General features: G+C 36.3%; 2 protein-coding genes across 3 annotated transcripts in view; both read right to left on the reverse strand.

Moving 5' to 3' along the window:
- Positions 1–11,935, reverse strand: part of LOC144432746 (uncharacterized) — a 12,033-nt gene extending 98 nt beyond the window's left edge. Inside the window, exons 1-12 of the mRNA XM_078121017.1 lie at positions 11,858–11,935; positions 11,402–11,631; positions 8,895–9,048; positions 8,173–8,308; positions 7,547–7,644; positions 6,127–6,448; positions 5,412–5,558; positions 4,676–4,888; positions 3,855–3,994; positions 3,015–3,185; positions 1,890–1,945; positions 1–1,333 (exon numbers count right to left, since the gene is read on the reverse strand). The exon at positions 1–1,333 is cut by the window's left edge and continues 98 nt beyond it. Of these exons, the coding sequence (XP_077977143.1) occupies positions 1,164–1,333; positions 1,890–1,945; positions 3,015–3,185; positions 3,855–3,994; positions 4,676–4,888; positions 5,412–5,558; positions 6,127–6,448; positions 7,547–7,644; positions 8,173–8,308; positions 8,895–9,048; positions 11,402–11,453 (1,659 nt within the window). The 5' untranslated portion in view covers positions 11,454–11,631; positions 11,858–11,935 and the 3' untranslated portion in view covers positions 1–1,163. The remainder of the gene's footprint in view (positions 1,334–1,889; positions 1,946–3,014; positions 3,186–3,854; positions 3,995–4,675; positions 4,889–5,411; positions 5,559–6,126; positions 6,449–7,546; positions 7,645–8,172; positions 8,309–8,894; positions 9,049–11,401; positions 11,632–11,857) is intronic.
- A 1,723-nt stretch (positions 11,936–13,658) lies between these two features.
- Positions 13,659–23,900, reverse strand: LOC144432520 (uncharacterized). 2 transcript variants are annotated; one of them, XM_078120746.1, is made up of 9 exons: positions 20,490–23,900; positions 19,712–19,809; positions 18,936–19,000; positions 18,042–18,259; positions 17,016–17,169; positions 16,035–16,229; positions 15,246–15,714; positions 14,862–14,918; positions 13,659–14,338 (listed from the first exon to the last, which is right to left on the reverse strand). In XM_078120746.1, exons 1-9 carry the CDS (start codon positions 23,893–23,895, stop codon positions 14,312–14,314), a joined length of 4,689 nt encoding a protein of 1,562 aa, XP_077976872.1. In that variant the 5' UTR covers positions 23,896–23,900; the 3' UTR covers positions 13,659–14,311. The 2 variants fall into 2 exon arrangements, with proteins under 2 accessions (XP_077976872.1, XP_077976871.1); XM_078120745.1 differs by having other exon boundaries at positions 16,026–16,229.
- Positions 23,901–26,500: the final 2,600 nt, after the last annotated feature.

The raw sequence follows: 26,500 nt of genomic DNA on the forward strand, positions 1-26,500 counted from the left end.
GGATAAAAACACCTTAATGACTAGATTGTTATTAGTTGTAGAGCCCTGGGTGTTCAGTTTGTACAGTCAGTGACAGTAGTAACTTGTGGTAAAGTGATGTAGTCTGGGGTACATTACTACAGTTCCCAAAGTGTTACTGCTATGCATTCAATGCAATGATCAAATAAGACATGGTGAAGTACATTATACATTTTAATTTTCATACAAATAGCGCCCTCAAACAATAGAGCCTGCACTGTTGTGACAAGGTTAGAATTATTTCAATATCCATATTAACACATCTTCTATTTTAGTGAGGAAAAACATGGTGGAACTTAAAAAGAAAAAGAAATACCGTGCATCAGATTCAAATTATACAATGTCCCATGTTGTTCTCGAATACACTTTAAAATTATCAACATCTCAATTCACTAGAAGACACTGTTCACAAGCAACTGGAAATTTTCCACTTGAGGGCACTGTTTCATGAAAATGTCTATTGATATCCGCTCTCTGGAAGGCACTGTTTTGGCAGGTTGTATCTGTATGTAATCTCTAGAAAGTATCAATTAATTTTGAACCTCCTAAAGTGGAACTTAATTGTTACATCAAACTATTTTCACTGATAAATGAACTACTGACATGTTTGTACAATTGTCTTTGAAATTTTATGTAAAATCAAAATAGAAAAATAATCTGATCACAACAATATTATATTTACAAACATTATCATTTTGTGAATCAAATTCAAAATTCATCATTCCATCTTTGGTTTAATATAGGCATGATGTATTTTCAGATGATATCAGTACAATAATGGTCCATTGCACACCTTCACTGCAATTGTTCAATCGGACGGAAATTTGACAACTTCTCTCGACTCACAAGAAATTAGTCCTCCAATTGGATGAAATTCTTTCAATGACTTCAAGTTCAAAGTCACAGGTCATACAATAGGATATAACACACATGCTATGTGTTGTCGACAGTCAGATCACGTCAGGGATGTAGTGACATTGTATCAGATGACGCCGAATGCTGAGAACTACGTATTAAACTTTTTGTTGCTGTTATCGGATGACGCTGAGTGTTGAGAACTGTGTTATACACTTTTGTTATCTTTTGTCGCTTTTATCAGACAACACTGAGTGCTGACAACTGTGTTATAAACTTTTGTGTAGTTGTTACTGGATAATAGCAAGTGGTGTGACAGGTGTGGTGTTAGGCCTACCTCCGGCTGCTGAATTGATAGTAGTGGCTCTGGATGGTGATGGCACTGTCGGTGTTCCTTGATCAGCTGATAATGTCAACTGATAAGGATCGTATTTGTTGGTTTGTACCTTCATTTTTTGATCTGTCGAATTGAAATGTACATATGACATCAGATCAAAATGATAGATAAATAGGATACATGTGTCCTCTTATATAAAAAATTTCTGCTACAGCTCAGAACAACATGCTAAGAACAGAGTACTTGCTATTCTTTATAATAATAATATAATATATTCTTTATAATTCCAAACAAAATTGTCAAAACTTGTGCAGCGCCCCAGTGTTAAAGCAGGTGGAAAACAATGTATCGTGGAAAACTTCAATTGTTCGGAAGGGTCATTCATACAGATCTGGTTTGAACCAAGACTGTAGTAGTAACAGACACACAACAAGCTAACCGCTCGGCCACCAACTACCTCATACATCCCCTTTTCACTGTGTATAGATTAATCCTTACCATTGAAAACAAAGGGATAAACTACTTTGTAGGGTTGAAAGGGTGACTAAAGTTGATCTAAATGTTTATGATTATTAGCTAGACACATTTCAAGGTTCAGATTTATACTTAGAAGTCAACACAGCTCTACATCACTGCAATAATTGACAGTACAAATACATTCAGAAATATGAAAACTCACCGACAACACTTTCTGAGTTTGCACTGGTAGCCACTTCCTTCCATGTTGTTACATAACTATAAAAGGTAAAAGTGTATTTATAATTACTTGAAATTAAATAATGAGCAAGACATGCCTAATAGTATAAAGTTTCTATGGTAACAGATACAAACTGTAGTACACTGCCTTAGACTCTCACAGGGCCATGTCTATGATAGTTTCTATGGTAACAGAGACAAGCTGTGTAGCACACTGCCTTAGACTCTCACAGGGCCATGTCAATGATAGTTTCTATGGTAACAGAGACAAGCTGTGTAGCACACTGCCTTAGACTCTCACAGGGCCATGTCAATGATAGTTTCTATGGTAACAGAGACAAGCTGTGTAGCACACTGCCTTAGTTTCTCTGAGGACCATGTCTATGATACTTTCTATGGTAACAATGACAAACTGTGTAGTGCACAGTGTGTTAGGGACCATACATTGTATTTCAGGGTCAGTTTAGAAAGTAATTAACTACCAGCATATATACTATGCTAGTTGCACTGACTGCATTAATGTTTTAATCAGTGAAATGCAGTGAAATGAACAGATGTCTGAAACTTATAATTATTGCATTTTCAGCTTTCACCGACTGACAGGAATCATGGCATTACATGCATTGCTATATCACATACAACAAACTATGGCTGCCAAGCAATGTTTACATGCCTGGCAGCAACAGTAATTTATACTATCTCATTTTAAGTATGCAAGGTTACAATTCTTGGTGATCTCTGACCTCTGTATGTCTGGTAGACATATGTTAGTTTCAATTCTTTGTAATAGATACTGTGGTTTCTAAATGTCAAACTTGTTGGATAACTAAAATATACACAGCAGTGCTCCACATTACTAAGTATATATTCTCTTACTCATGTTTGTAGGTATTTGTCAGTGTTAGCAAAATTTTCTCACGTTATCTAGTCTTTCCGCTAACTTTTGTTCACATGTGTTGTCTATTTTGTAAATTATGATATTTTATCTATCAGCCTGTAAATGCTGCATGATGGAAAATATTTCAATAAAGTCTTTCATATTTGGCCATAAAATTGACATTGACAGGTTTCAAAACTGTTTGTTCTTTAAGTGTAATACTTTACTTACTCATCAAAATTTAATGCATTTGTCCAGTCTAATAGTTCATCGACCTCCCAGTCATCTATAGCCAGTGGCCCCTCTGCTTCAATGGTCTCAACCATACCCTGAGCAGCGCCCTCTATCAAGGATATAGTCTCCTTGTCATTGCTCCTTGCCTTCAACATTCCTTCATGATACCTGTAACAAATTGTAACATTGATGACTGGGTATTGCAGGATTTCTACAAGTACATACATCATAACAATAATGTAAATTTTGACATTAGCAGTCTTGAAAAATATTCCACATCTGACCATCCACTTTTAACATTACTCATATCTATACTGTCTATTCACATGTATCAACTGTCTATTGTATCAAAACTGTTCATATACATCAAGTCTATTTATATATGTAAAAAGTTATCCAGGGAAAATTTTCACAGTCCAACAAAGTTAAAACTAGTTGATATTTTGGGAGTATCCCTTTTAAGCGCTAAATCCGCACACCACTGAAAGCATCATTAGTGTTTTTCAGGCCATCCTACACCCCTGGAACATAGTTTACCACATCTTTTTCAAGTGCATTACCAACGCAACATTTATACTGCCCTCAATGTCCAATATGGATAAACTTTTGTTTATATACTATTTTTTCTTGCAAATACACACAATTATAATAATACCACAAAAATATAGTAAGCAGTCATTATTCTGGTATTTTGATACAATGTATATGTAGTGCCAATCAAATTTTCATTTTATTCTTTATCAAATATTTTTTCATTTGCATTTGACATGTTCAAGGAAGAAATTTATCAGTCCCCCACAAGATGTAGAGTTAAAAGAACAAATAAGCTGTACTTACATTTTCTGCATCCACTGCACTTTTCGTTGTTTCCTTTTCTTCTCAACATCCTGTCTTCGTTGTAGTTTATCATGGTGGAAAACTTGTTTTTTGTGAGAACTATTCCATGTAACAGGATCTTGGTCTATTCTTTGAAGCAACTACAAAAATATATAGAACAAGGACCAGTACATTAGCTGAAGTAATTAAGATTTTTAATTTATTTTTATCTATTTGTCTATTTATGTATTTACCATCCAACAGGCATTGCTGGATAACAGGATTCAGTGTTAGTGCAGGAGTAAAGTCTGAGAGTATAACCTGCATTGTACGGTAGAGTTAAACTAAATGACACTCTCCTTACTTACAGCATAGCAAACTTAATCTAACACAGAATGGGTTCAAACCCCAGTGGTAAGAGGCAAGTGGTTTAACCACTTGGCCACTGACAACCCATTGACAAGATGATTTTAGTTATTATTTTTTGGTACAATCACTGAATGTTGAAGTCAGTATATTGTAGATATAAAGTACCTTTCTATATTTTGATCATCAAGAGTAAAAACATTCAACCATTTTTTGACTCCATGAGTAGACATTTTCATTTGTATGAACAATGAACCCTGGAGTCCACAGTGTTCTTATTAAGGGAGGTAAGTAGGTAAAATCTACCCGAGTTCTCTTGTCATTTTACTGGGATTCTCAAAGACATCATGGTACATTGTATTGGAAACTATGTCAGTTTTTACCAGATTCCTCTCTTCCTGTTACTGGGGTTCCCAGACCTTAACAAAACAATGAGTCCATGAAACATTCATTAAGACAATGATTTAACCTCTTACCCTATCAGACACCAATCTCCATCCATTGTTTTCTATCCGTTCATACCATCCTAACTTTCTGCCTTCTGCATTTCTACCAGTCTTGTTATGGACATCTTTAGCTGCTTTCCGCTTAGCTTCTGGTCTGGTGTAGTCTTTGGGGCTATTAGCACACAAGTCTTGTATGGGTCGATGTGTGAATATCTTGTAGTAAATGTTTGGAGGAAACCTCTCCTACAGACACAAAGCATACCATATTTACACTATATGCTATCATGGACAAGTACAACTAAATACTGTAATTAGTTTTCTCAAACATTCTTAGTTTTGTCAACACTAATTATGTATAATATATAAATATTACAACCTGCATATAAATATACATATGTTTTGAAGGAGTCACTAGTCTTTTTAATAGTCAGAATTACTTAAGCCATGCTATCTGGGAATCAGTGTAGTCTAGTATCATGGTACTGACATATCTTAGCTTTATACACAGTTTCCAGAGTGTGGACTAGGCAAGAGCCAGTGTTTTAAGCTTAGGAAATTACTATACAAGTATATCAGAATGTGTGACAAAAGGCCACTGTGTAAAGGAAATATGAAGCAAATTTACCCAACAGTTTGAAAATAAGAAAATAATGCATTACTTGACTTCTATGACCTACACAGTTAAAGCAAGTATCAACATCACTACCAGAATATGCCACTAGAGGGCGCTGTTCACACCAGTTCATACAATTTTTATTCTTCTTACCCCAGCAAGCCTAAACTTGATATGGACACCACTGGCAGCATCAAGTAAATGGGCTTCTTTAGGATTAATACACCTTAACATCACAGAAGGGTCACCACGGTTACGGAAATTTATCAGATCTCTATAGTATCTGTACACTTGAACATCCTAATAAAAAAAAGGAACGTGATGATTATGTTTCCTAGAAATATTGGATTTGATTAAACTTAAAACTGTCCTATGAACACAGTATTATCATACACATACACACATTGAATAAAGTCTGAAAGATTTCAAAGACTTCCAACAAGGTTGTTGTATGGTACAATTTCCTGAATGTGTAAATTCTGACTATGACAACAACAATTATTGAGACTTCGTAAATATTGTAAGAACAGGAGTTCTTCTGAGACTGGGTTCAAGAAATACCTGGATACATAAACTTAACACAGTGCATATATTGCACTCTGGGCCTTTGATATTACTTTATGTTTAAAACCCCAATGTTTGAATACCATAGTTTTGAAGGTTACTGATTTGACATTTCTACTGCAAGATGTATAACTCAAACTCCATAGCTCAAATATTGGGTACCATACAATCCTTACTTTAATCACAACCCATACATAGAAGATTACACTCAACTTTAACATCCTGGTAATCCAAACTTATTTGATGGATTAAATTTTGGATGAATTTCCACCTCAATGAAGTAAATTTTAGACTAAAAACTCACAATGTGTCTTCTCCAAGCCCTCTGTATAATTATAGCAGCTTCAATACTATCTAATGGCTCAGTAGGAAATTTCTTTACAGGCTGCTGCTGCCGCTGTGACTGTCTGGATGAAGTCTTTGATGACACAGAAAGTCTAGAGTCCTGGGGTTGTATGCCTGTAATGCGGACTGACTTGGCACTACTACCAGGTCCTGTTGATGTTTTCAGTGATGATTTGGGAGACTGTACTGGCTGTTGCAGTGGCTGTGTTGGTGGCCTCTTTCTGTTCTTTCTCATCTTAGTCCACCAGTTTTGGATGTAATTTGCAGAGTAATCTTCAAACCTTTATGAATCAAAGTATCAATCAATCAATCAATCAGTAAATTTATAGAGTGCATGTATCCTATACAAAGTAAAGTTCAGAGGCACTGTACAGTTATATATTGAAAGCTGTCACCGTTCCTTTAGTATCAGTGTAATGTGTTCACGCTTCTTTACCCATGTACATGATGATCCTGGAAGCTGTGTTGCAGTGCATTGCCATAATCATGTTTGGAAGAAAGGAGGGCTTGAAACAGTATTGTGTGTTGTATGTTGTAAATGATTTGAGTTACACTAACAAATGACTTGATGTGAGGCTTTTGACGAGGATACATTTTGTGATTAAGTAAATGAGTGGAATCTAGAAACAAAGTTACAATTGTAATTAACAAATAAAAGTTACAATTGTAATTAAGAAACAAAGTTACGAGTAAATAGCTTGGTCTAGCTGAAAGTGCAAATGTTGATTAAAACCAACTATCTTTTGTCAATTTGCTGAACTTCCTTTGTTAAAATATTCTGCACAAAATAATTTAGATGACTTTTTATGCCACCTGTACTATCTACTATCTTCTGTACATGACAAACAGTATTTTGGTAAGTATTGTCATGTGTTTAATTATACTGACAACATTTTGGTAAGGTAGGTTACGTGGTCTTCAGTTGGTGACAACAATAAAATGGACAGTGTAACAAAACTGTTTTTACATTTTTGTAGTTTGTTTGTTATGTGTTTGTTTGTTGTGTGTTTAAGGTCAGTAAATACATTGTACATAGTAGTGCTAGTGATATATCTACTAGGTTTCAGGCAATGCAACTTATCAAGTTCCTAGTAATTGTATAGAAAGAAAATATTTATGCAACCACAAAGAAACCTTAAAGCCCCCCCCCCCACACACACACACACACCCACACACCCACACACCCACCACCACCACACCCACCACACCCATCCCAACATAGAAAGGCAAATACATGTCAGGTTAATATTATGCCATTGCATTTCAAAACCAACTTTCAAAGTCTGAGTACAGTGTTTGGATTAGAACATTTACAAGACCACATCACCAGGTTTTCAACTTTTAAATTTTGAGTACAATGTTTGGAATAGAATACTTACGAGACTACATCAACAGGTTTTCCACTTTTCTTTCTATTTTCACAGTATCGTGTATAATGCTGCTGAAGTTTTGATGGTGGTGCACCATTTTGATATCCCTGTGTTGATACATAGACATAAGAATGACATGAATCCAGTACATAGTACCATTGTGGACTTTAATACTATACATTGCTACCTCTAGAAGGGTGCTTGCACCCAAGGATTAGCTGGTAATCCACTCTACATGAGGACTGCAGATAACCACTTGACCCAAAGGCCCAACCACCCATATACACATGCAAGGGAGTGTAATATTTCCAGTGCATTTTGAATGAATGATTATTGAATAATTGTATTTGTAATTATGATTTACTTCTGATAAGGTTGTCAAATATGATAGTATCTTTGCAAAGTTTGTCATTATGAAGAGGTAACCCAATACCAGTTTTTCTAGTACATTGCTCATGAACAATATTTATCTTCACTTGCCCAATATTCTGCTTGGTGTTTCTACCTGTAATACTAGCAAGATAGCATATGTAGATTGAGGCTGACCTAATTTGAAAGATTTGAATAAAGATATTAATCAAGATAAAGTCTTTGCAATATTTCAGAGAGTCTGGTATAAATTGAGGTAAACTTACAGGTGGTGATTTCCTTTCTGTTATTGTTGATGTTGATGGGGATTGGGCAAATTTGAAACGGGTTAATTTGATTCGACTTTGGGTTGGGTTGGCTTGACGACTAATCCTGGGATGTGTGATGGCAAACACTCGACATCTGATGATAGACAAACATAACAAAAAAACACATCAGTTTATTTGCCGAGAAGGCCACATGTTGTCTTCTTGCTTTGTACAACCGTTACTAGATATTCCTATGCAATGTGATATTTACATGTTGTAAGTATTAACCAAACAATTATTTTCTCCCCATGCTAGAGTACGGTGTATTCACCATGCTTCATAATACAGCTCTATGAAATCTGTATTATTAATAAATTTGGTTGTACCTAAATTTTGTCTAGTATATACATGTAGTTCCTCATGCATAATGAATGAAACATGCAAGTTCAATTAACTTTGTGACATTTTGTGAGCTATAAGTGATATAAATTTATGAGATGAAGGGTTTTTTCATGAAATCAACATGGGAAGACTTTCCTTCTGAGTTCATAATGGAGATAAAATTCCAGGAAACGACAGAAGAGACATTATGTAAACTATAAAGTTTTCAGGAATGCTTTGATGTCTTCCTCTCTCAATAATTGTTAAAAAAGTAAAAGTTGTGTGCATGTATACAGTATTATTATGACGTCTTTACCACAATACAATAGTCAATACAAACATTGTGTTTGGCTTCTTACCTTGCCCAGTATCCTCTCCAAATACGCTGCACTTCAATAGCAGCAGCCATCTTCTTCTCTGAACTTTCCCCATCTTGTTGAATCAAAGTTCTCCGCAGTGACTTCGGGGCAGTGGCTAGTTTCACAACCTTCACACTGCTATCAGTTCGTTGACCTATGAAACAGTAACAGACAGTTAAAAACTGAATCAGAATCAGAAACACTTTATTTATCCCATGAGGGGAAATCAGATAAAAATACAAAACAGAATTAAAAAAACAAAAATATTTATAGTAAAATGGTAAAAATAATTCCATAAACATAAACAAAGAGTGACTGTATGAAGGACACTTTAGCTAGTGATTGGTGGATAGCATCTATCACCCTTTATGATTGGTGGACGGTATCTACCACCCCTAGTGATTATCTGTTGTTGAATACTGCACAGATGGGAAGGTGGAAGGATCTAAATTTCAATTATGACAAATCTGAATGAATATTGTCGAATATTGCTAGAATTAGAAATACAGTGTTCTCATTCAGTACCCATCTAAAATTAGAAATATGTGTTTTTCGAACTATGGTCGTTCTACATCACATAGCCTTGAGACTTGTCTTGGTGTTACTATCTCAAGAAGCTCTCCACACCATGCAAGCCTAGGCAGATTCAAGTTAGAAGCACAGGAATTTGTTTTGAATTTGAAATTATCATCAACAGCTCTGCTAACCAAAGTGGGTCCTATATGTAAACTTATGATGGTGGTATTTGCAATTGCAAGTGTCAAAAGCATATGAGGATACTTATATAGATTTTAGCAGAGCTGTTGGGGGTATAAATTTCAAACACATTTCTGCACTTCCTCTGCCTTGGCTTGGCATTCAGAGTTTCTTGAGATAACTTCTAGGCTTGATAACTAGCACCATCATTGATTCTGTGATGCTCAAATGAGTCAAAACATTCAAAATCATGAATTTTTTTCCTGATTATCTAAATGAGGCTAGCGTAGGGCATAATTACATGTATAGGATCCTCAATATTTTGCTTGATTCAGTCACAAAACACTCGTCATCTAAGAGTTTCATACGACTTGTAATGACAAGGCCCCTTAGGTCACTTGTATTTCCTTGGCCGAAGAAAAATATTGCGGAATGATGTATGAGTGAGATACGACTGCATGCATAACATACATATATCTATCCAGTGAGTGAGACCGTAGAATCACTGTTGAGAGCGACAACACACCCTCACTGTGATATGCCGATATTGATGTACTTCACAATGACTTAAAATACGAAATTAATCGTTTAACTACATGGTTCCATGCAAATACTTTGAAACCAAATATCTCTAAATATCAGTATATGTTCTTCGGTACACGTCAACAACTAAAGAAAATACCAAATCACATTAATTCTCTGTCCTTTCAAGATATTACTATCAAAGCTACTAAGTCTGCTACCTGCTTAGGCTTGAAACTGGACCCTGAACTCAGTTGGTCAAACCATGTGTCTTATCTCCGTAGGGCATGTGGTTTCCGTCTAACAAGACTGGCACGTGTTAGGCGTTGTATACCGGAAAAAGTCAGAAAGAATGTAATAGCTGCTACTGTCTTCTCCCTTTTAGACTACTGTGACACAGTCTTTTCTAATTGTAATCTCACTTTGAAAAGTAGTCTTCAAGGTATCATAAATTTTGCTGTACGAATTCAATGTGGCCTTAAAAAAATCAGACCATGTAACACTTGCCAGAAATTCTCTAAATTGGCCAACTATTCAGGAAAGACACGATCAACACTTCAAAAATATTGTCAGTAAATGTATAAGCAAAAAAGTACCACTCTATTTATCTGATCTTGTCACCAAAAACTCAACAATACACCAATACAATACTCGGACCAAATACCACATTCCAAAGGCACACAGTCGTTCTTTCAAATACCGCTCATGTATTTCCGCAAATACGACTACTTAGTAAACACTTAGTTTTTAATGTCTTAAACCGTTTTTAACTTCATAATTCTAGCATCTCTCGTGTTTTACTTTTTATAACTTTTATTTTATCTTTGTACTCTGCCCTGTAAATTTTGTTACTCTCCCATATTTTTAAATTATGTGTCTTTGTATTTTAACGTATGTTTTGTATTTTTATATTCAATGCATGAAAATCCATTTATGGATGCATTGACCTAGAGTAATAAATCAAATCAAATCAAATCAAATAGAGCATGCAGGCATTAGGGGAGACCTCTATGAATAAACGTACTGTAGTAGAATCGTAGACAGCTGAGTTAGTTTGCTTCTGAGTCTAAGTCTATGACAGAACTACATATGCACGATAGCCATATCCGGTATCCCCCTGTACTGGTAGGATCACAGGCAAGTAAGAAATTGGATCTAGGAACATTGTCAGCCCACAGTCCCTCTATACACTCTAGGCTTTAGTCAGCCATTGCCATGGGTCAGTTTCACGACTTATTTCTAAAGATCAAAATAAACATGCATCACACTAGCATTAATGTCAGAATTACCTGGAAACGATATCGTATTGAGAAGTTTCTGGGCGTCTTTTTTCGACAGCATGGTGTTTTATTCACAAATATTCATTCTTGTATCAGGAATCGAATCACACCAGTAATGGCACTATGAGTCGCCCTACGGCTTTCCGAATTCCAAATCGGTTGATGGTCCTTGTTTGGATACTCTTTTCTGAGATATGAACTCGTCAACCAGTGCAAATAATGGACTAGTGGTGTCGTGTCTGCAATCAGGACAATCAGAAAGTATATCACTAAAACTTTCAAACATTTTTGGGAAAAATGTAACGTCAATTGACAGAGAAGTACGACATGTTGCTGTTTCTAAGGTAAACAACCGTACACGATCGCAAAATTGGCAATCGCTGCAAGCATTAAGATTAGTCTTGTGGCGTCCATATTCATAAACAGATATACAAAAAGTAGTGTACTATATTGCTTACGACTAACCTTTTTCAGATTAGAAGAAAAACGCGGAAAATGAAGACCATTAATATAGCTACCAACACAAGGTACAGAGCATCAACTTGAAGAGCGCCACCAATGACAACATGTTTAACGTTCTGCGCATGTGCACGGTGATCTGATATTGATATTCGGTATTTACTGTTACAATGTATAGAACAAGTCTTTTACAATGACTATCTCGATATAAGACTGCGAAAAAAATAAGATTAAAAAATTACAAGTAAACATTTTTTGTCAAATTGAGTCAAAATGGCACTTACTTTACACTTATCTACGTAGTCTAGTTCTTGACGACCGTGTTCCGATTTCCACTACGTTACCGTGTGAATGTAATGTGTGAAGTTACCGGAGTGTAAATTGGAACTCGGTCGTCAGGAACTAGACTAGTGTGGTCACTGTAAACATATGGAAATATAAGCCACTGCTGAAAAGTTAGCAATTTGACTGGACCAAGTCGGTCATGTTGAGTCTTTAATTTTGAAGCAATGATTGTGTGATATTTTATCGTAATTTCAGAAAATCTTACGTGTACCGCGTGTACAGCCAATCTATGAACTTGATGTGATATTGATATCTTGTGTTATCATGCTTGCTCATCCTGTAAAGGCTACAGGTACATGTTTCACACACTATTGGGTGAAAGACGTGTTTTAAAGAGCAACATTATGTATATAGAATAGAACAGAACCCATGAGCGATGAATTTATGAAAGTTGTCTGTGCCATAAGTATGTGTCTTTGATCAGACTGAGTTAAAGAGAGTAATAAATTTTGTTTCAATGATATGTCTAGTTCTTTTAAATTGCTTATGTATGAATCAACCTTAACTGTTATGTATCGGTTCAAGTAGTTACCCGTCTTACTACTAGTATTAATAATTAGCCACGGTAATGTTTTATCATGTGCAAGAAGTTTTAGTATTCGACATACTCAGTTTTACATACACGATTACCTCTGGTGGAATATATTGTGCAGGTTATTTGATTTTCACAATGGGTATCAAATTAAAGGAACCGATTTACACGCACAACAAATGACGGTGACGTCAGTTGTTTGAGAGTCGAAATAATGTTGTCTAAACAATCATGTGAGGTCGAATCTCAAAATTTCCCAGGCAAACACAAACGGTTAATATTTCAAGCCATATTACCAACACACCGGGTTGCACTTGATCATCTATCATTCCATCGAGGTGAAGGTATATATATATATATAACTCGGTGAGTATCAATCTGCTAAGACAGTGCTCTATACCGCAGTGGCAGAGCGTAATAGTTTTAAAAACTATATATATATATATATATATATATATATATATATATATATATATATATATATATATATATATATATATATATATATATATATATATATATATATCTATATATATATATATATCAATTAAGTCGTAAATAGATATCAGAGGAGAATGATCATCTATATATTCTGAGTATGAATACGCAAGTGATGCTCTAATACGTTCAATTGTGGACAATGTTGTTGTTTTCAGACACGTAGATAATACTGTAATTTTGAGGAGATAATACAAATGTTTTTTCTTTTGTGACAATAACGTGGTAAATAAGTTATGGGATAAAACTCACATTCACACGAACGCACACACACACACAGTGACACAGTGACATACACAGACAACATACATACACAGTGACATACACATACACACTGACACTTACAGACACATATACATACACATACACAGTGACATGCACATATACACACATATATAAAGGAGACGTAAGTACAAGTTGTTATTGCTGTGAAAGTCTTAAAATACTATACATTTAATACCGAAATATATACATTATCGTAGAAAATCTTAATCTATACCACATCTTCAAGTTAATTGATACGCCAGCTGTGATGTTGTGAAAATAGATTTTAATACAATGTAAATAATATTAAATTAAGATTCTTATTTGTATTCGGATGTAGTAAATGCATTTAGATCAGAGACGTCTTGTCGTAATCTTACAATCTTAAGACTTTAGAAACCAAATTGAAAGCTTCTTGCAATTAATGTATATACTGATTATATAGGGAATTACTTTATAAATGTGATATTCTTACACAAATATTATATGGGATAAATAATGGCGTTGGTAAGTACGAAATTTAAAAAGTTGCATGTTCGTAACCGTGTAAATTGTCGGATATTTAGATGGACGTCGTGTAGTTTGAACTTAAACTTAAACCGATCGGAAGTACAAATTAAAAACTCGATGCATGGAACACGGTCATCGGGTATATATGATGTTAGATATATATCGTCTTTTGGCAGGGAGGATCTTTGAATCTGAAGATACACGAACACACTTCACCAAACATTTAAACTGTTTGGAGTGTTCATGTAAAAGTTGTAGCACTGAACTTCTGCTGTCACAATATCCATGTTTATTTGATGGCTTGCTGTTACTTACAGGTAGGTTTCTTGAAATTCGAACTGAAAGGTAAAGGGAAAAGCATAATTATTTGTAAATGTATGCGTAAATAGGTGAAAAGTAAACATGCATATCTTCAGTTTCGTATGGATATTTTGACTCGTTCTACACATCACAGAAAAGACTCAGTATTCTACAGTGTAAACGTAACTGTTGATGTAAATTATAATACATGTAGCGTTGTCACTAACATTTGATAAAAGCTGGCGAAAAATGGGAAGATTACATAAACTTGCTAATGACCTGTGTATCACGGTAGAGACATCTGTACTGGATCTAAATAAACTTGTTTTAATGCATCTTTATGCTATGTGTGTGTGTGTGTGTGTGTGTGTGTGTGTGTGTGTGTGTGACTGACTGACTGACTGACTGACTGTGTGTGTGTGTGTGTGTGTGTGTGTGTGTGTGTGTGTGTGTGTGTGTGTCTACCTGTCTGTCTGGTTGAGGATACTACACGCAATGTTACATGCACATAAAGAGAATTCGTTGAACTTCAGCAAAGATGTAAAGCTGTTTCAAATTTACCTCGCTTAAAGAATCGCTGGTAGAATTTTGTTCCAGCGTTGGGTTCTCTACTCCTTCCTGAAGAGGGAACCACAATAATAATGTCAAATTCATTCCAATTAACCTTTTCTTTTGGATTAATATACCTTTGCAAGTCCTAATAAACGCACGTTATTCAGCTAATTACAGATATGAAGGTTGGGGGAGAGGTGGATACCGTCTCTCATTTACATGTAAAAGAGTATTACGTTGTGTAATAAATATGACACTTTACATGTATTTAGTCCAAGTACATATCGTATATATTCCCGGCCCTTCGAAAAGACCCCAGGGATCCTAGAAAGACCATTTAAGTTGGTTCAAGTTCGAAGCTTAATCGGTATAGTAGCCAGACTAACAACTTACCTGCACATATGGATACATTTCACTGAGACTTGGTTCCATTTCTGCTTGTTCCCCTAATTCATATGTATCCTGCTGGTTGATATCGACTTCATTTTGTCTTTTGTACATTACACCTTGTGCAGGTGTTCCTGGTTGAAAATCGTCTTCTGTCCTGCGGAAAGTGGATAGTTTCACATTGCCCTTCCTAGTAAAATCATCGTCCCAGACGTCGCTCCTGTAACGAAATTTCCCGGGAATTTTTTCTGCTAGAGCGTCGACGTCTCCCCGAAAATAGTACGGTCTTGTGTCTGAAGATTCTTGTCTAGAGTTATTAGGCGATCGACTTGTAGATCTTTTACCGACCATCCAACTTTGTTCAACTGATCTTAAGTCTGATTCATTACCATTATCCGAAATATTTAAAGATACTTCTTCTTGGTTTTGAAACGACCTGTTTAAATAATCTATCCAACTATGATCGGGCCTTTTACTGAAAGTAATGAAAAAAGAAGCAATAACGATATTTTTTAGAAGTATGCAGGCTGGAATTTCATCGGTAGTTGTAAACACGATACTATATACATAATGTGTAACAGCAATGTGTGATTTTGAATTTCCATACTGTTGTATACGATATATTAATCAATGGTTTACGTTGTTCTACCCATGCACCGTGAAACTACAAATCACGCCCTCATGCGATCAGGTTGTGCGATTTTTCGTTCATAGAAGCAAGAAGATTGCAGTCACCGAGTTGAAATATAATGGTATATCCGTAAGTTCCAGATATTTTGTACTGACCTAGCATACCTTAGATACACTTGAGAATCATTCGGTACCCTTTTCTTCATTTTTCTTCTCATCTTTGCAGTATACACAAGAAGTAGAATGATAATAATAACCGCGACAATTGCAATCAGAGAAAAGGCAAGTATGATATAACTTTGTCGTATAATCCTCTGGCATTGGTCACCTGTATACGTCCATCCATTTCCTGAACGGCAGCTAGTATGGAAAACATAGTTTAAAGATAAGATGGTCAAGTGAGGTAGAACGAATCCGTATAAATATATAATGAGAGCAGGAATGCAGATACAGAAAATAACAACAAGAACAAGAACAAGAACAAGAACAACATCATCATCATCATCATCATCATCATCACATGATCGCCACCGCCGCTGCCGCCGCCGCCACCACCACCACCACCACCACCACCACCACCACCACCACCACCACCAACAACAACAACAACAACAACAACAACAACAACAGCAGTACTAGTCACCCCTGAGCACACGTCTATGGTTTGTCATATACGTCAACAAACCATATTCATACATACATACATACATACATACATACATACATACATGCATACATACATACATACATACATACATACCTACTTGCGTGCGTGCGTGCGTACATACATACATACATACATACATACATACATACATACATACATACATACATACATACACATATACATACATACATACATACATACATACATACATACATACATACATACATACATACATACATACATACATACACATATACATACATACATACATACATACATACATACATACATACATACATACATACATACATACATACATACATACATACATACATACATACATACACCCTCCCCCTCCTTCCCCCCCTCAATCCGTCAGTCAGTGCGTTTATAGCATTTGCAGTGAGATCGAGGAAATTACAATAAAACAAAAAGATTTCCTGATTTAACTAAACAAATAAGAACATCAGCATTCTAACCTGCACTGTATTCCAGACTCATCATGTTGACATATTCCATCGTTTTCACAATATTCATGTTTACACTGCGATTGACACAAACAACTTGAACCAGTGTCTACTGGTGTCATGGAAGGATCACAGATAGCATTCTCACACCAGTTAACTTCATTTTCTGTTGAAGTTTAAAACATCAAATTATACATTGGCATACAACGATGTGAATATAAACCTAAAGGCCTAATAAAAAAAGTGTGGTTCCGATTACGCTCAATTTTAGAATAGGTGGGGTAGGCAGATTTGTTATTTTTTTTTTATATTTTTTTTTCCATGTGTTCTAGTTCTAGTTCATGTTTTCCATTGTTTTCCAAATGGTGTCTGTGCTATTGGTTTCTTCCCATCAGATGTACAGCCATTACAGATTGGAAAAACAGTTTTATATTGTCTTTTTAAGTTTATGTCAATTTCCACATCCACTATTTCTCGCGAGACATCACACACTTTTAACGATTTTATAATTTTTTTCTCGAATACGTAAAAAAAAGTTTAGGATCGGCAGTGAAAAACTAGGCGGGGTCGGGTAACCTGAACCAAACAATTATTTTTCTAAGGCCTAATGGAAATTCATATCGACGGGTTAAAAATAATTAAGTTGTGTATAAGCTAACTCAAATTCCCAGGAGATGAAAGCAATACGAAAGGTCTCATTTCACTCACAGCCTGGAAATGGTTTACTTTGACCCTAAGTTGACCCTATGAAGCAAATACAAGCACATTACAAGACGTACTTCATCTAACGTTTGAAATCATGCATGTGGGATCTGGCTAGACAAAGATACTATGTCCAGCCTTGAGGCGCTGCTATACATGTATAACCCCCTTCCCACGAGAAGCGTAGATTGTTCGAGTCCCCCACTAGTGTATGGCGCCATCAACATCAACAGTCTGACCAGCGTTTCTATACTTTTAAACCATCTTAAATCATAATAAGTAATTTGACTTACTAAATGAAGATAAGATTGTAAATCTCCAAAGAAGTAAACTTACCACCGCATGTCACCTGGCAAGGTTGTTGAACGACGCTGAAAGATGAATTGATGGTTCCGTTTTCTATATCAACTTTTAATCCTGAATATTCGTAGATCTCTTCCGCCTCGTAATTGGCTACTTCACTCGTTGCGTCATAGATGACATCATAGGAAACTGACACATTGGTAGACGTGGCAAGAACAGCTATGCTACGTCTGACGAGTATCTGATTTTGCCTGAATATAAAAAAAATGGATTGACGTGTACATTTGTATTTTTTCCCGTTTTGAAAAATGTTGGATTTGTAACATGGATTTGAAAAGTAGGACAGTGTTGTTTCACAAAGTACATTTGATATATTTTGACTGGTACATTTACTTCGAAGTTCCATAGTAGTGTAGCTGTATATACTAATTAAAGTGACCATATGGACGACACGTTTGTAACTCATAAAACTTTAATTTACGATAGTTTTCTACATACAAATCCATGTGAAACAATACAGCGCAAGCCTGTGTTTGTTAAGCAATAAATTGCAAATAAAAAAATAAAAAAATAAAAAATAAAAAAAAATAAAAAAAATATTCTGTACAAGGTTTGTTAATGTACGTACAGGAAGGGATTTGTAAACAATCCTTTGACAAATTGTTTAGTTTTTAGCAATTATTGAATTATAAATACGTCTAAAAAATATAGTGACGTTTTATATCAATTAAAAGTCCAAAATAAATACTCATTTCTCATCTATGTGGCCACTTATACATTTGAAAAGTCCTTCTGAATTCAAAGTACAACATTGTAATGTAACTAGTTTATCTAATATAAAAATTAATATTTGAAGTGATTATTCGAGATGACGATTCTACCTCAAATTTGTGTTCTACATTTGATAAATTGAAGTGTAAGACCTACTTGATGTCTGTAACCTTGCAGTCTATGAAAGCTTTAGTGTCCAATTCTTTGTAATAGGGGCAAAACTAAAAAAAATGAAAATATAAAAATCATTTATCAAAAATAAGTTAAAAGAGCAAAACACACAGACACACACGCATACACCTACATACATACATACATACATACATACATACATACATGCATGCATGCATGCATGCATGCATGAATGCATTCACGCACGCACGCACGCACGCACGCACGCACGCACATACATACATACATACATACATACATACATACATACATACATACATACATACATACATACATACACACACATACATACATACATATGATACATAGATACATAGATACACACACACACAAGATATGCATACATAGCTATATCCATTAACTGTGTAAGAAGAGATTGAAAATCACAACTGTACATCGGTAAAAAAAATAAATAAAAAACTAAACAATCAAATTTATCATAATTTTCAAAAGGGAAAAATATAAATACACCAATCACTTGGAAAACTATAATGATTCGATAAATTGACAAGATCCCAAGCACAAATACACTAATTAATGCTAACTACAATAGACCCTCCACCAACTATGTAAATACCAACTGTACACTCATCAAGAAATAGTAATTAAATTGAAATGACACTAGCAGTGTTTTGGTCGACCATTTATCGACCCCTTTTTAAGCAATCAACCATCCGCCTGTGAAAGATAAAATGGTCAAGTTTCGAATAAACTGAATTAAAGCAGATAGACACACTCACTGTATCTTCAATATCCTTTGCGATGTCATCGTTGGATGCTCCGCTGTTGTAGCTGACCACAATGTCATAATAGTAAGTCTTCTCCGGAGCTCCCCCTTCTGTTGAATAAAAATTGCTACAATTTGTCCCCAAATACAGTTGGTCATATGATAAGCATTATAGAATTACAAATATATATATATATATATATATATATATATATATATTGCCAAGACGAACCAACTTGAAATAGTGTTACTGTTGTTACTTATTAGTTAAAATTACTTACACTTTAACAGGGATGCATTGATGTAAAGAACTTCAAAGGCGAAAATACAATTTTACAATGAAGCTATGGCATGAACTTCTTATAGCAGCAATTGGATATATAAATACTACCTTCTCAAGCTTCACTAAGCATAATCTTACTGGTTGAACAACTGTGGTCATTGTGACCATGTACAGGGACTTGAATTACTGAAATTTAAAATTATCGTTTTATAAAACTGAAGCATGCTTTGATAATAATAACGGTACTGTTTTCTTGGGGCTTCTGCCTGATGCATAGACAGTAGAGAGGTATATGGTGAAATGAAGTAATTTCCAACTGTAATCTTTATAATTAAGTATGCAATATTACTAGAGATAGTTTAGAACTTCACTAAGCTACTGATAAGATAGTCAACAGTTTACTATGTGTTTTGAAATAGAAAGGAATCCCGTCTTGGCCTGCGTCTCTTTTAACGTAAGTGTAAACTGAATAAAACTGGTTGGGGAAATAAGAGTTGAAATCATGTACCTGGATACTGTGCATCGTCATCGTCAGGCAATGGACCAATCACATTTCTCAACGTTGTTGTCAAGAGAGTTGTTTCTTCTGGACTGATTGTTGCTATAGCTGTTTTTGTTGTTTCCATGGATAGAGTGGTATCTGCCTCTGTTGTGCTGATGATCACATCTGAAGATGTGGTGGTAGCAGAAGATGTTGTCCTCAGTGGTTTAGTTGTGTCTGTAAGGAGTGGAGCTGTTGTTCTGGTTGTATCAGTACTGCTATGTAATGTTGAAATTACAGGAGAGCTTCCCATAGTTGTTGGTGTAGTTTGAGATGTAGAAGATTCTTCAGAAATGAGTTGAGTCGACATCGTTGTGTATGTTGTCATATCTGAAGTCAGTGATTGAGCTGTTGTTACAGTAGTTTCTGTTTCATCTGTGGTTGTTGTTTCATCTCCACGTGTTGTAGTTATCATACTTGTCAGTATATATGGTGTCGTGTTGTCTGGCGAGGACACCGAACTTGAAGATGACGTGACACTTGTTATTTCCGTGGTTGTAAAAGGTGATATAGTTGTTGGACTCCAGAAAGTTGTTGACGCAATTTCTGGTGTGACAACAGTTGAAGAAATTGTTGATGATGGCATTGATGACAAAAGACTTGATGATTGGGGTAGCGAAGGTGTCGTTTGGGTTGTCATAGCAGTTTCTGAGCTGGATGTTGTAGAAGTTGTTGTGGATGTTATGGGTTCTGTGCTAACATGTGTTGTCATGGCCTGGGTGGAAGTTGTGGGGGTTGGTGTAAACGATATTGTTTCATCTGATGTAGTTGATAAGAGGTGTGTTGAAAACACAGGAGATGTTGATGAAATTTCTGTCGTTAGGTCTGTTCCTGCTTCTGATGTGGTTGGGAAAGATGTAGTTGTGTACTCTGTACCATATGAGACAGTTGATTCATAATCCATGGTTGTTGGTGAAGATGTCGATGGTGACATAGTAGAAGATGGCTGAGTGGAAAGATCTGTGACCACTTCTGGTGTGCTAGGTTGTAGAGACGTTGTCATGACTTCTGTACCAGGTACAGTCGTTGTTCTTTCCATTGTGGTTGTGCTAGCTTCAGTTGTGAGATCTGTTTCTGCTCCTGATGTTGTTCGGAGAGATGTAGTTGTGTACTCTGTACCGTGTGAGACAGTTGATTCATAATCCACGGTTGTTGGTGAAGATGTCGATGACATTGAAGATGGTTGACTCGAAAAGTCTGTGACCACTTTTGGTGTGCTAGGTTGTAGAGACGTTGTCATGACTTCTGTACCAGGTATAGTTGTTGTCCCTTCCATTGTGGTTGTGCTAGTTCCAGTTGTGAGATCTGTTTCTGTTTCCGATGTTGTTGGGAGAGATGTAGTTGTGTACTCTGTACCGCGTGAGACAGTTGATTCATAATCCATGGTTGTTGGTGAAGATGTCGATGGTGACATAGTAGAATATGGCTGAGTGGAAAGATCTGTGACCACTTCTGGTGTGCTAGGTTGTAGAGACGTTGTCATGACTTCTGTACCAGGTACAGTCGTTGTTCTTTCCATTGTGGTTGTGCTAGCTTCAGTTGTGAGATCTGTTTCTGCTCCTGATGTTGTTTGGAGAGATGTAGTTGTGTACTCTGTACCGTGTGAGACAGTTGATTCATAATCCACGGTTGTTGGTGAAGATGTCGATGACATTGAAGATGGTTGACTCGAAAAGTCTGTGACCACTTTTGGTGTGCTAGGTTGTAGAGACGTTTTCATGACTTCTGTACCAGGTATAGTTGTTGTCCCTTCCATTGTGGTTGTGCTAGTTCCAGTTGTGAGATCTGTTTCTGTTTCCGATGTTGTTGGGAGAGATGTAGCTGTGTACTCTGTACCGTGTGAGACAGTTGATTCATAATTTAATGTCGTTGGTGAAGACGTCGATGACATTGAAGATGGTTGAGTTGAAAAGTCTGTGACCACTTCTGGTGTGCTAAGCTTTAGAGATGTTGTCAAGACTTCTGTACCTGGTATAGTTGTTGTACCTTCCATTGTGGTTGTGCTAGTTTCAGTTGTGAGATCTGTTTCTGCTTCTGATGTGGTTCGGACAGATGTAGTTGTGTACTCTGTACCGTGTGAGACAGTTGATTCATAATCCATGGTTGTTGGTGAAGATGTCGATGGCATTGAAGATGGTTGAGTCGAAAAGTATGTGACCACTTCTGGTGTGCTAGGTTGTAGAGACGTTGTCCAGACTTCTGTACCAGGTATAGTTGTTGTCCTTTCCATTGTAGTAGAGCTAGTTTCAGTTGTGAGATCTGTTTCTGCTTCTGATGTGGTTGGGAGAGATGTAGTTGTGTACTCTGTACCGTGTGAGACAGTTGATTTATAATCCATGGTTGTTGGTGAAGATGTCGAAGGTGATATGGAAGATGACTGAGTGGTAAATTCTGTTACCATTTCAGGTGTGCTAGGTTGTAGAGCTGTTGTCATGATTTCGGTACCGGGTACAGTTGTTATTCCTCCCATTGTGGTTGTAGTTTCAGTTGTTACCTTCTCTGACGTCATTGCAAATGACGTAGAAAAGATGGCAGTCGAAGATGGAGAAGGAGATGTAACAAATGATGTCCAATCCGTTTCAGAATCTGTAGTGAAAGGTTTTGATGTGGTTGTCATTAACTCGGTGCCTGCCATGGTGGAGGTTTTCATCAACGTCGTTGGGCTGGTACTACTTGGCATTTCTGTGCCACCAGGGGTGCTTTCTACCCCTGTTGGTGTTACTATTGATGTACCAATTGTCGGAAGTCTTGATGTTACTGTTGATGTTGTTGATGGGTCTCGTGAGATGAGTTGAGTTGTAAAGTCTGTTTCAGCATCGGGCGTGGTTGATATTGGTGTAGTTGTAAACTCATCTGTGCCATGTGAGGTGCTTGATATGGTTTCTGTTGTTTGTAAAGTTGATATCGGTGTATTGGATGTTGTAGATTCAGTATCTGTCACGGGATCATAAATGGTTGTTTGTGGTATAGTTGTTACCATATCTGTTCCAGCTGGAGTACTTTCAACTATTGTTGGTGTTATTGTTGACATGTATTCAGTTGTATGCTCTGTTGTTGTTACTGTTGTTGTTGTAATTGATGGCTTTTGTGAGGGAGTTGATTGAGTTGTAACGTCTGTTTCAACATCAGGCGTGGTTGATATTTGCATAGTTGTTGTCAATTGTTCTGTGCCAAGTGATGTGCTTGATTTGTCGAATGCTGTTGTCTCTACAGTAGTTGTTGGGTACTGTGGCATATTTGTAGTTGAACTTTCTGTAGCAGTCAGATGTGTAGTAGATCCTGGAGTAGGCGTTCCCTCGTTTGAGGTCATTTCAGATGTTGGAGAAGAGACGGTAGAGGGAATTGGCCAAGTAAAGATATTATCTGTTGTCATGTATGTGTCTGTATTAGCTGTAGATGGTTCTAATGTTGTAATTAATTCAGTCTCTGTCATAATGGAAGTTGCCTTCAGGGTTGTTGGGTTGGTACCTGACACGCCTAAAGATGTCAAATCTGATGTTGCTATAAGTGAAGTTGTTTCAAGTGTATTTGATGTTGTAAATGCAGTGTCTGTCTCAGGATCAGATGTGGTTGTTTTTGGCATAGTTGTCATCACATCTGTGCCAGCTTGGGTGCTTTGAGATAATGTAAAGGTTATTGTTGATACATCGATAGTTGTAAGTTCAGGCCTGACTTTCGTCGTTGATGAGTCCTTCTCAGTTGCAACTTTGGTCGTAATATCTGTTTCAATATCTGGCGTAATTGATAGTGGTACGGTTGTCGATTCTTCTGTGCCAAATGAAGGGCTTGATGCTTCCAGGTCTGTTGTCACTGCAGTAATTGTTGCTGATGTTTCTGTGTTTATTTCTGATGAGGTTGCTATAGTATCAGTGCCATATTGGGTTGTTCTTGATGATGTTGATGGGGATGACGAAACTACAGTAGCTGTAGAATCTGTTGAAGTACTTGTATCCTTTGGGGTTCTTTCTTCAGTTGTTTTCATCGTAGTCCGAACAGATGATGACGATGTATCTGTGGTTGTCATATCAGTGTCCACACCTTGTGATAAAGTCGTCTGCCATGTTGCAAAATCAGTTCCTGTCTTTTGTGTACTTGCTGGTGGTTGGTTCGTTGATTGGTCATTCATGACATTGGCATGCTGGGGAAGACTAGGTAATCGACTTGTAGTCTGTACATTTTCTTCTTTCCTAGAGTCATTTGTAGATTTTTTCTGTCTGGTGTTTATCTCGATCATGTGATTCATATCTTCAACTGATCTGGATACTAATTAGAAACATAAAATAAAATAAAACAATAACTTTCATAACTTCATTACATGTGTGAATATTAAGGTTACAGTCTTAAGGACATTGCTCACTATTGTTAATATCTTATATATAATAATATTATCGTATCAAGTTCATAAATTATTGTTAATACGTCTACAAACTGTGAGTAAAAGTGACAAAAATGGTGATAGATTGTAAAGATAAAATTTCAAGATTTGCTGAGCACAGGGATAACTCATCGGATTGGTCTGTGTGTGTGTGTGTGTGTGTGTGTGCGCTGACTCTTCTGTGCTGTAATTATTGTCTTTAGTGGCATATTACAAAAAATGTCCTCAACTTAACGATAATACAGATTTCCCGCTTTAAAAAAGCAGAATTAGTTCCATGCTAAATTTGTGTTTAAGCCACTTTTCCTGTGTCATTCATAAGCTTACATATGCAGAGAAGAAGGCGTTCAGTTCATCAAATTTATTTGAGAACTGATTTCATAATTATGTAACTAAGTCTACATTTGAAGTAGGTCACACAATGAAATAAAAGGGCGATCTCAGAGTCCATGAATCGAAATCACCAGCCTGTAATATAAATCCTTGTAATACAAATTCTGAGTAAAAGTTCAAATATTTGTCGTTTTAATGCTTGCCGTCTGTTTCCGATTGTCCTTCACATGGCACCGTAGGTAGACATTTCACAAAGTTTCTAAGTAACGACAACTTCTATTAGAACCTTCATAACATGACAAGATCACGATCCATAATAAAAATTGATTTTATGTTGAGTTCCATTGCTCTCTCGCTTTATCAGAGGGTGTTTTTTACTATATAATAACTTGTGAACAGAACCCGTGGGAATTTGTTAACTTCAACACCAAATTAGAAACATTATATTTAAAATCAACATACACGTTGGCATATTCGATTTGAGGACTATCCTGGGTTTCCAGTATCGAAACTCTGCCCGAGTTAAATTACTCTAATTCGCTCACAGCTGCATATTTTGGGCACCTCACATCCCAGCCTAATAGACTAATTGTCGACAATCGCTTGTGCTATTTGTAGAAATTGATTAACTAGCATGGTTATACCATGGAGGTATAAAGGGATAAATATGTCATGTATTTGTAATTACAGTGTCATGTCTGAATCCAAACACACGAATTACAATTCTTTTCCCAAGTTCTACGTACATAACGACATCCCGTGTCTACGTCACTAGTTTTGGCGTGCTCGAAATATAATTCAAAACGTTCTAAATCGTCATTATAGTTCGCAACTTTTCATAACTTATGCTTGAGGTGGTGTAACTATACTATATATTTCAATGTTTTCCTTCATTCGGCCGGAAAGTACTTTTGACCTGATCAGGGTTTTATCACAACTTCTCTATCGACTAGTAGGGACAACAATAGGCTCTAATTATCGAGAAACATATATATTTTCATGGAATTTTGAGCGCGGGGCTTTAGCGCCACGTCAGTGAAATCATGCCTAGGGCACTCACGGTGAAAATGTATGAAAATTAATATGAATATTCCCTCAACGTAAACTAGTCAACATCTTCTCAGTGCCGTCTGAGAGTACTTGAGGTCTGTATTATTATTGTTATCGGTGAATACATAAAATGTGACATGCTATCAACTTCAGAATTTACCAGTCGACTACAACCCACTCTCTATCATGATATATTTGAAGCCTGTCGGAAAGAACGCGA

Source organism: Glandiceps talaboti, chromosome 3 (genome assembly GCF_964340395.1).
Source record: "Glandiceps talaboti chromosome 3, keGlaTala1.1, whole genome shotgun sequence".
NCBI lineage: Eukaryota > Metazoa > Hemichordata > Enteropneusta > Spengelidae > Glandiceps > Glandiceps talaboti.

Excerpts from the sequence above, each read along its gene's own strand:
- LOC144432520 (XM_078120745.1), bottom strand. The coding sequence starts at position 23,895 with ATGACAACAGATAATATCTTTACTTGGCCAATTCCCTCTACCGTCTCT. Across the intron at positions 15,715-16,025 it reads GTGTATCTAAGGTATGCTAG|TAAAAGGCCCGATCATAGTT; the intron begins GTCAGTACAAAA and ends CATTACTTTCAG. Across the intron at positions 14,339-14,861 it reads CCAGCGATTCTTTAAGCGAG|TTCGAATTTCAAGAAACCTA; the intron begins GTAAATTTGAAA and ends TTTACCTTTCAG.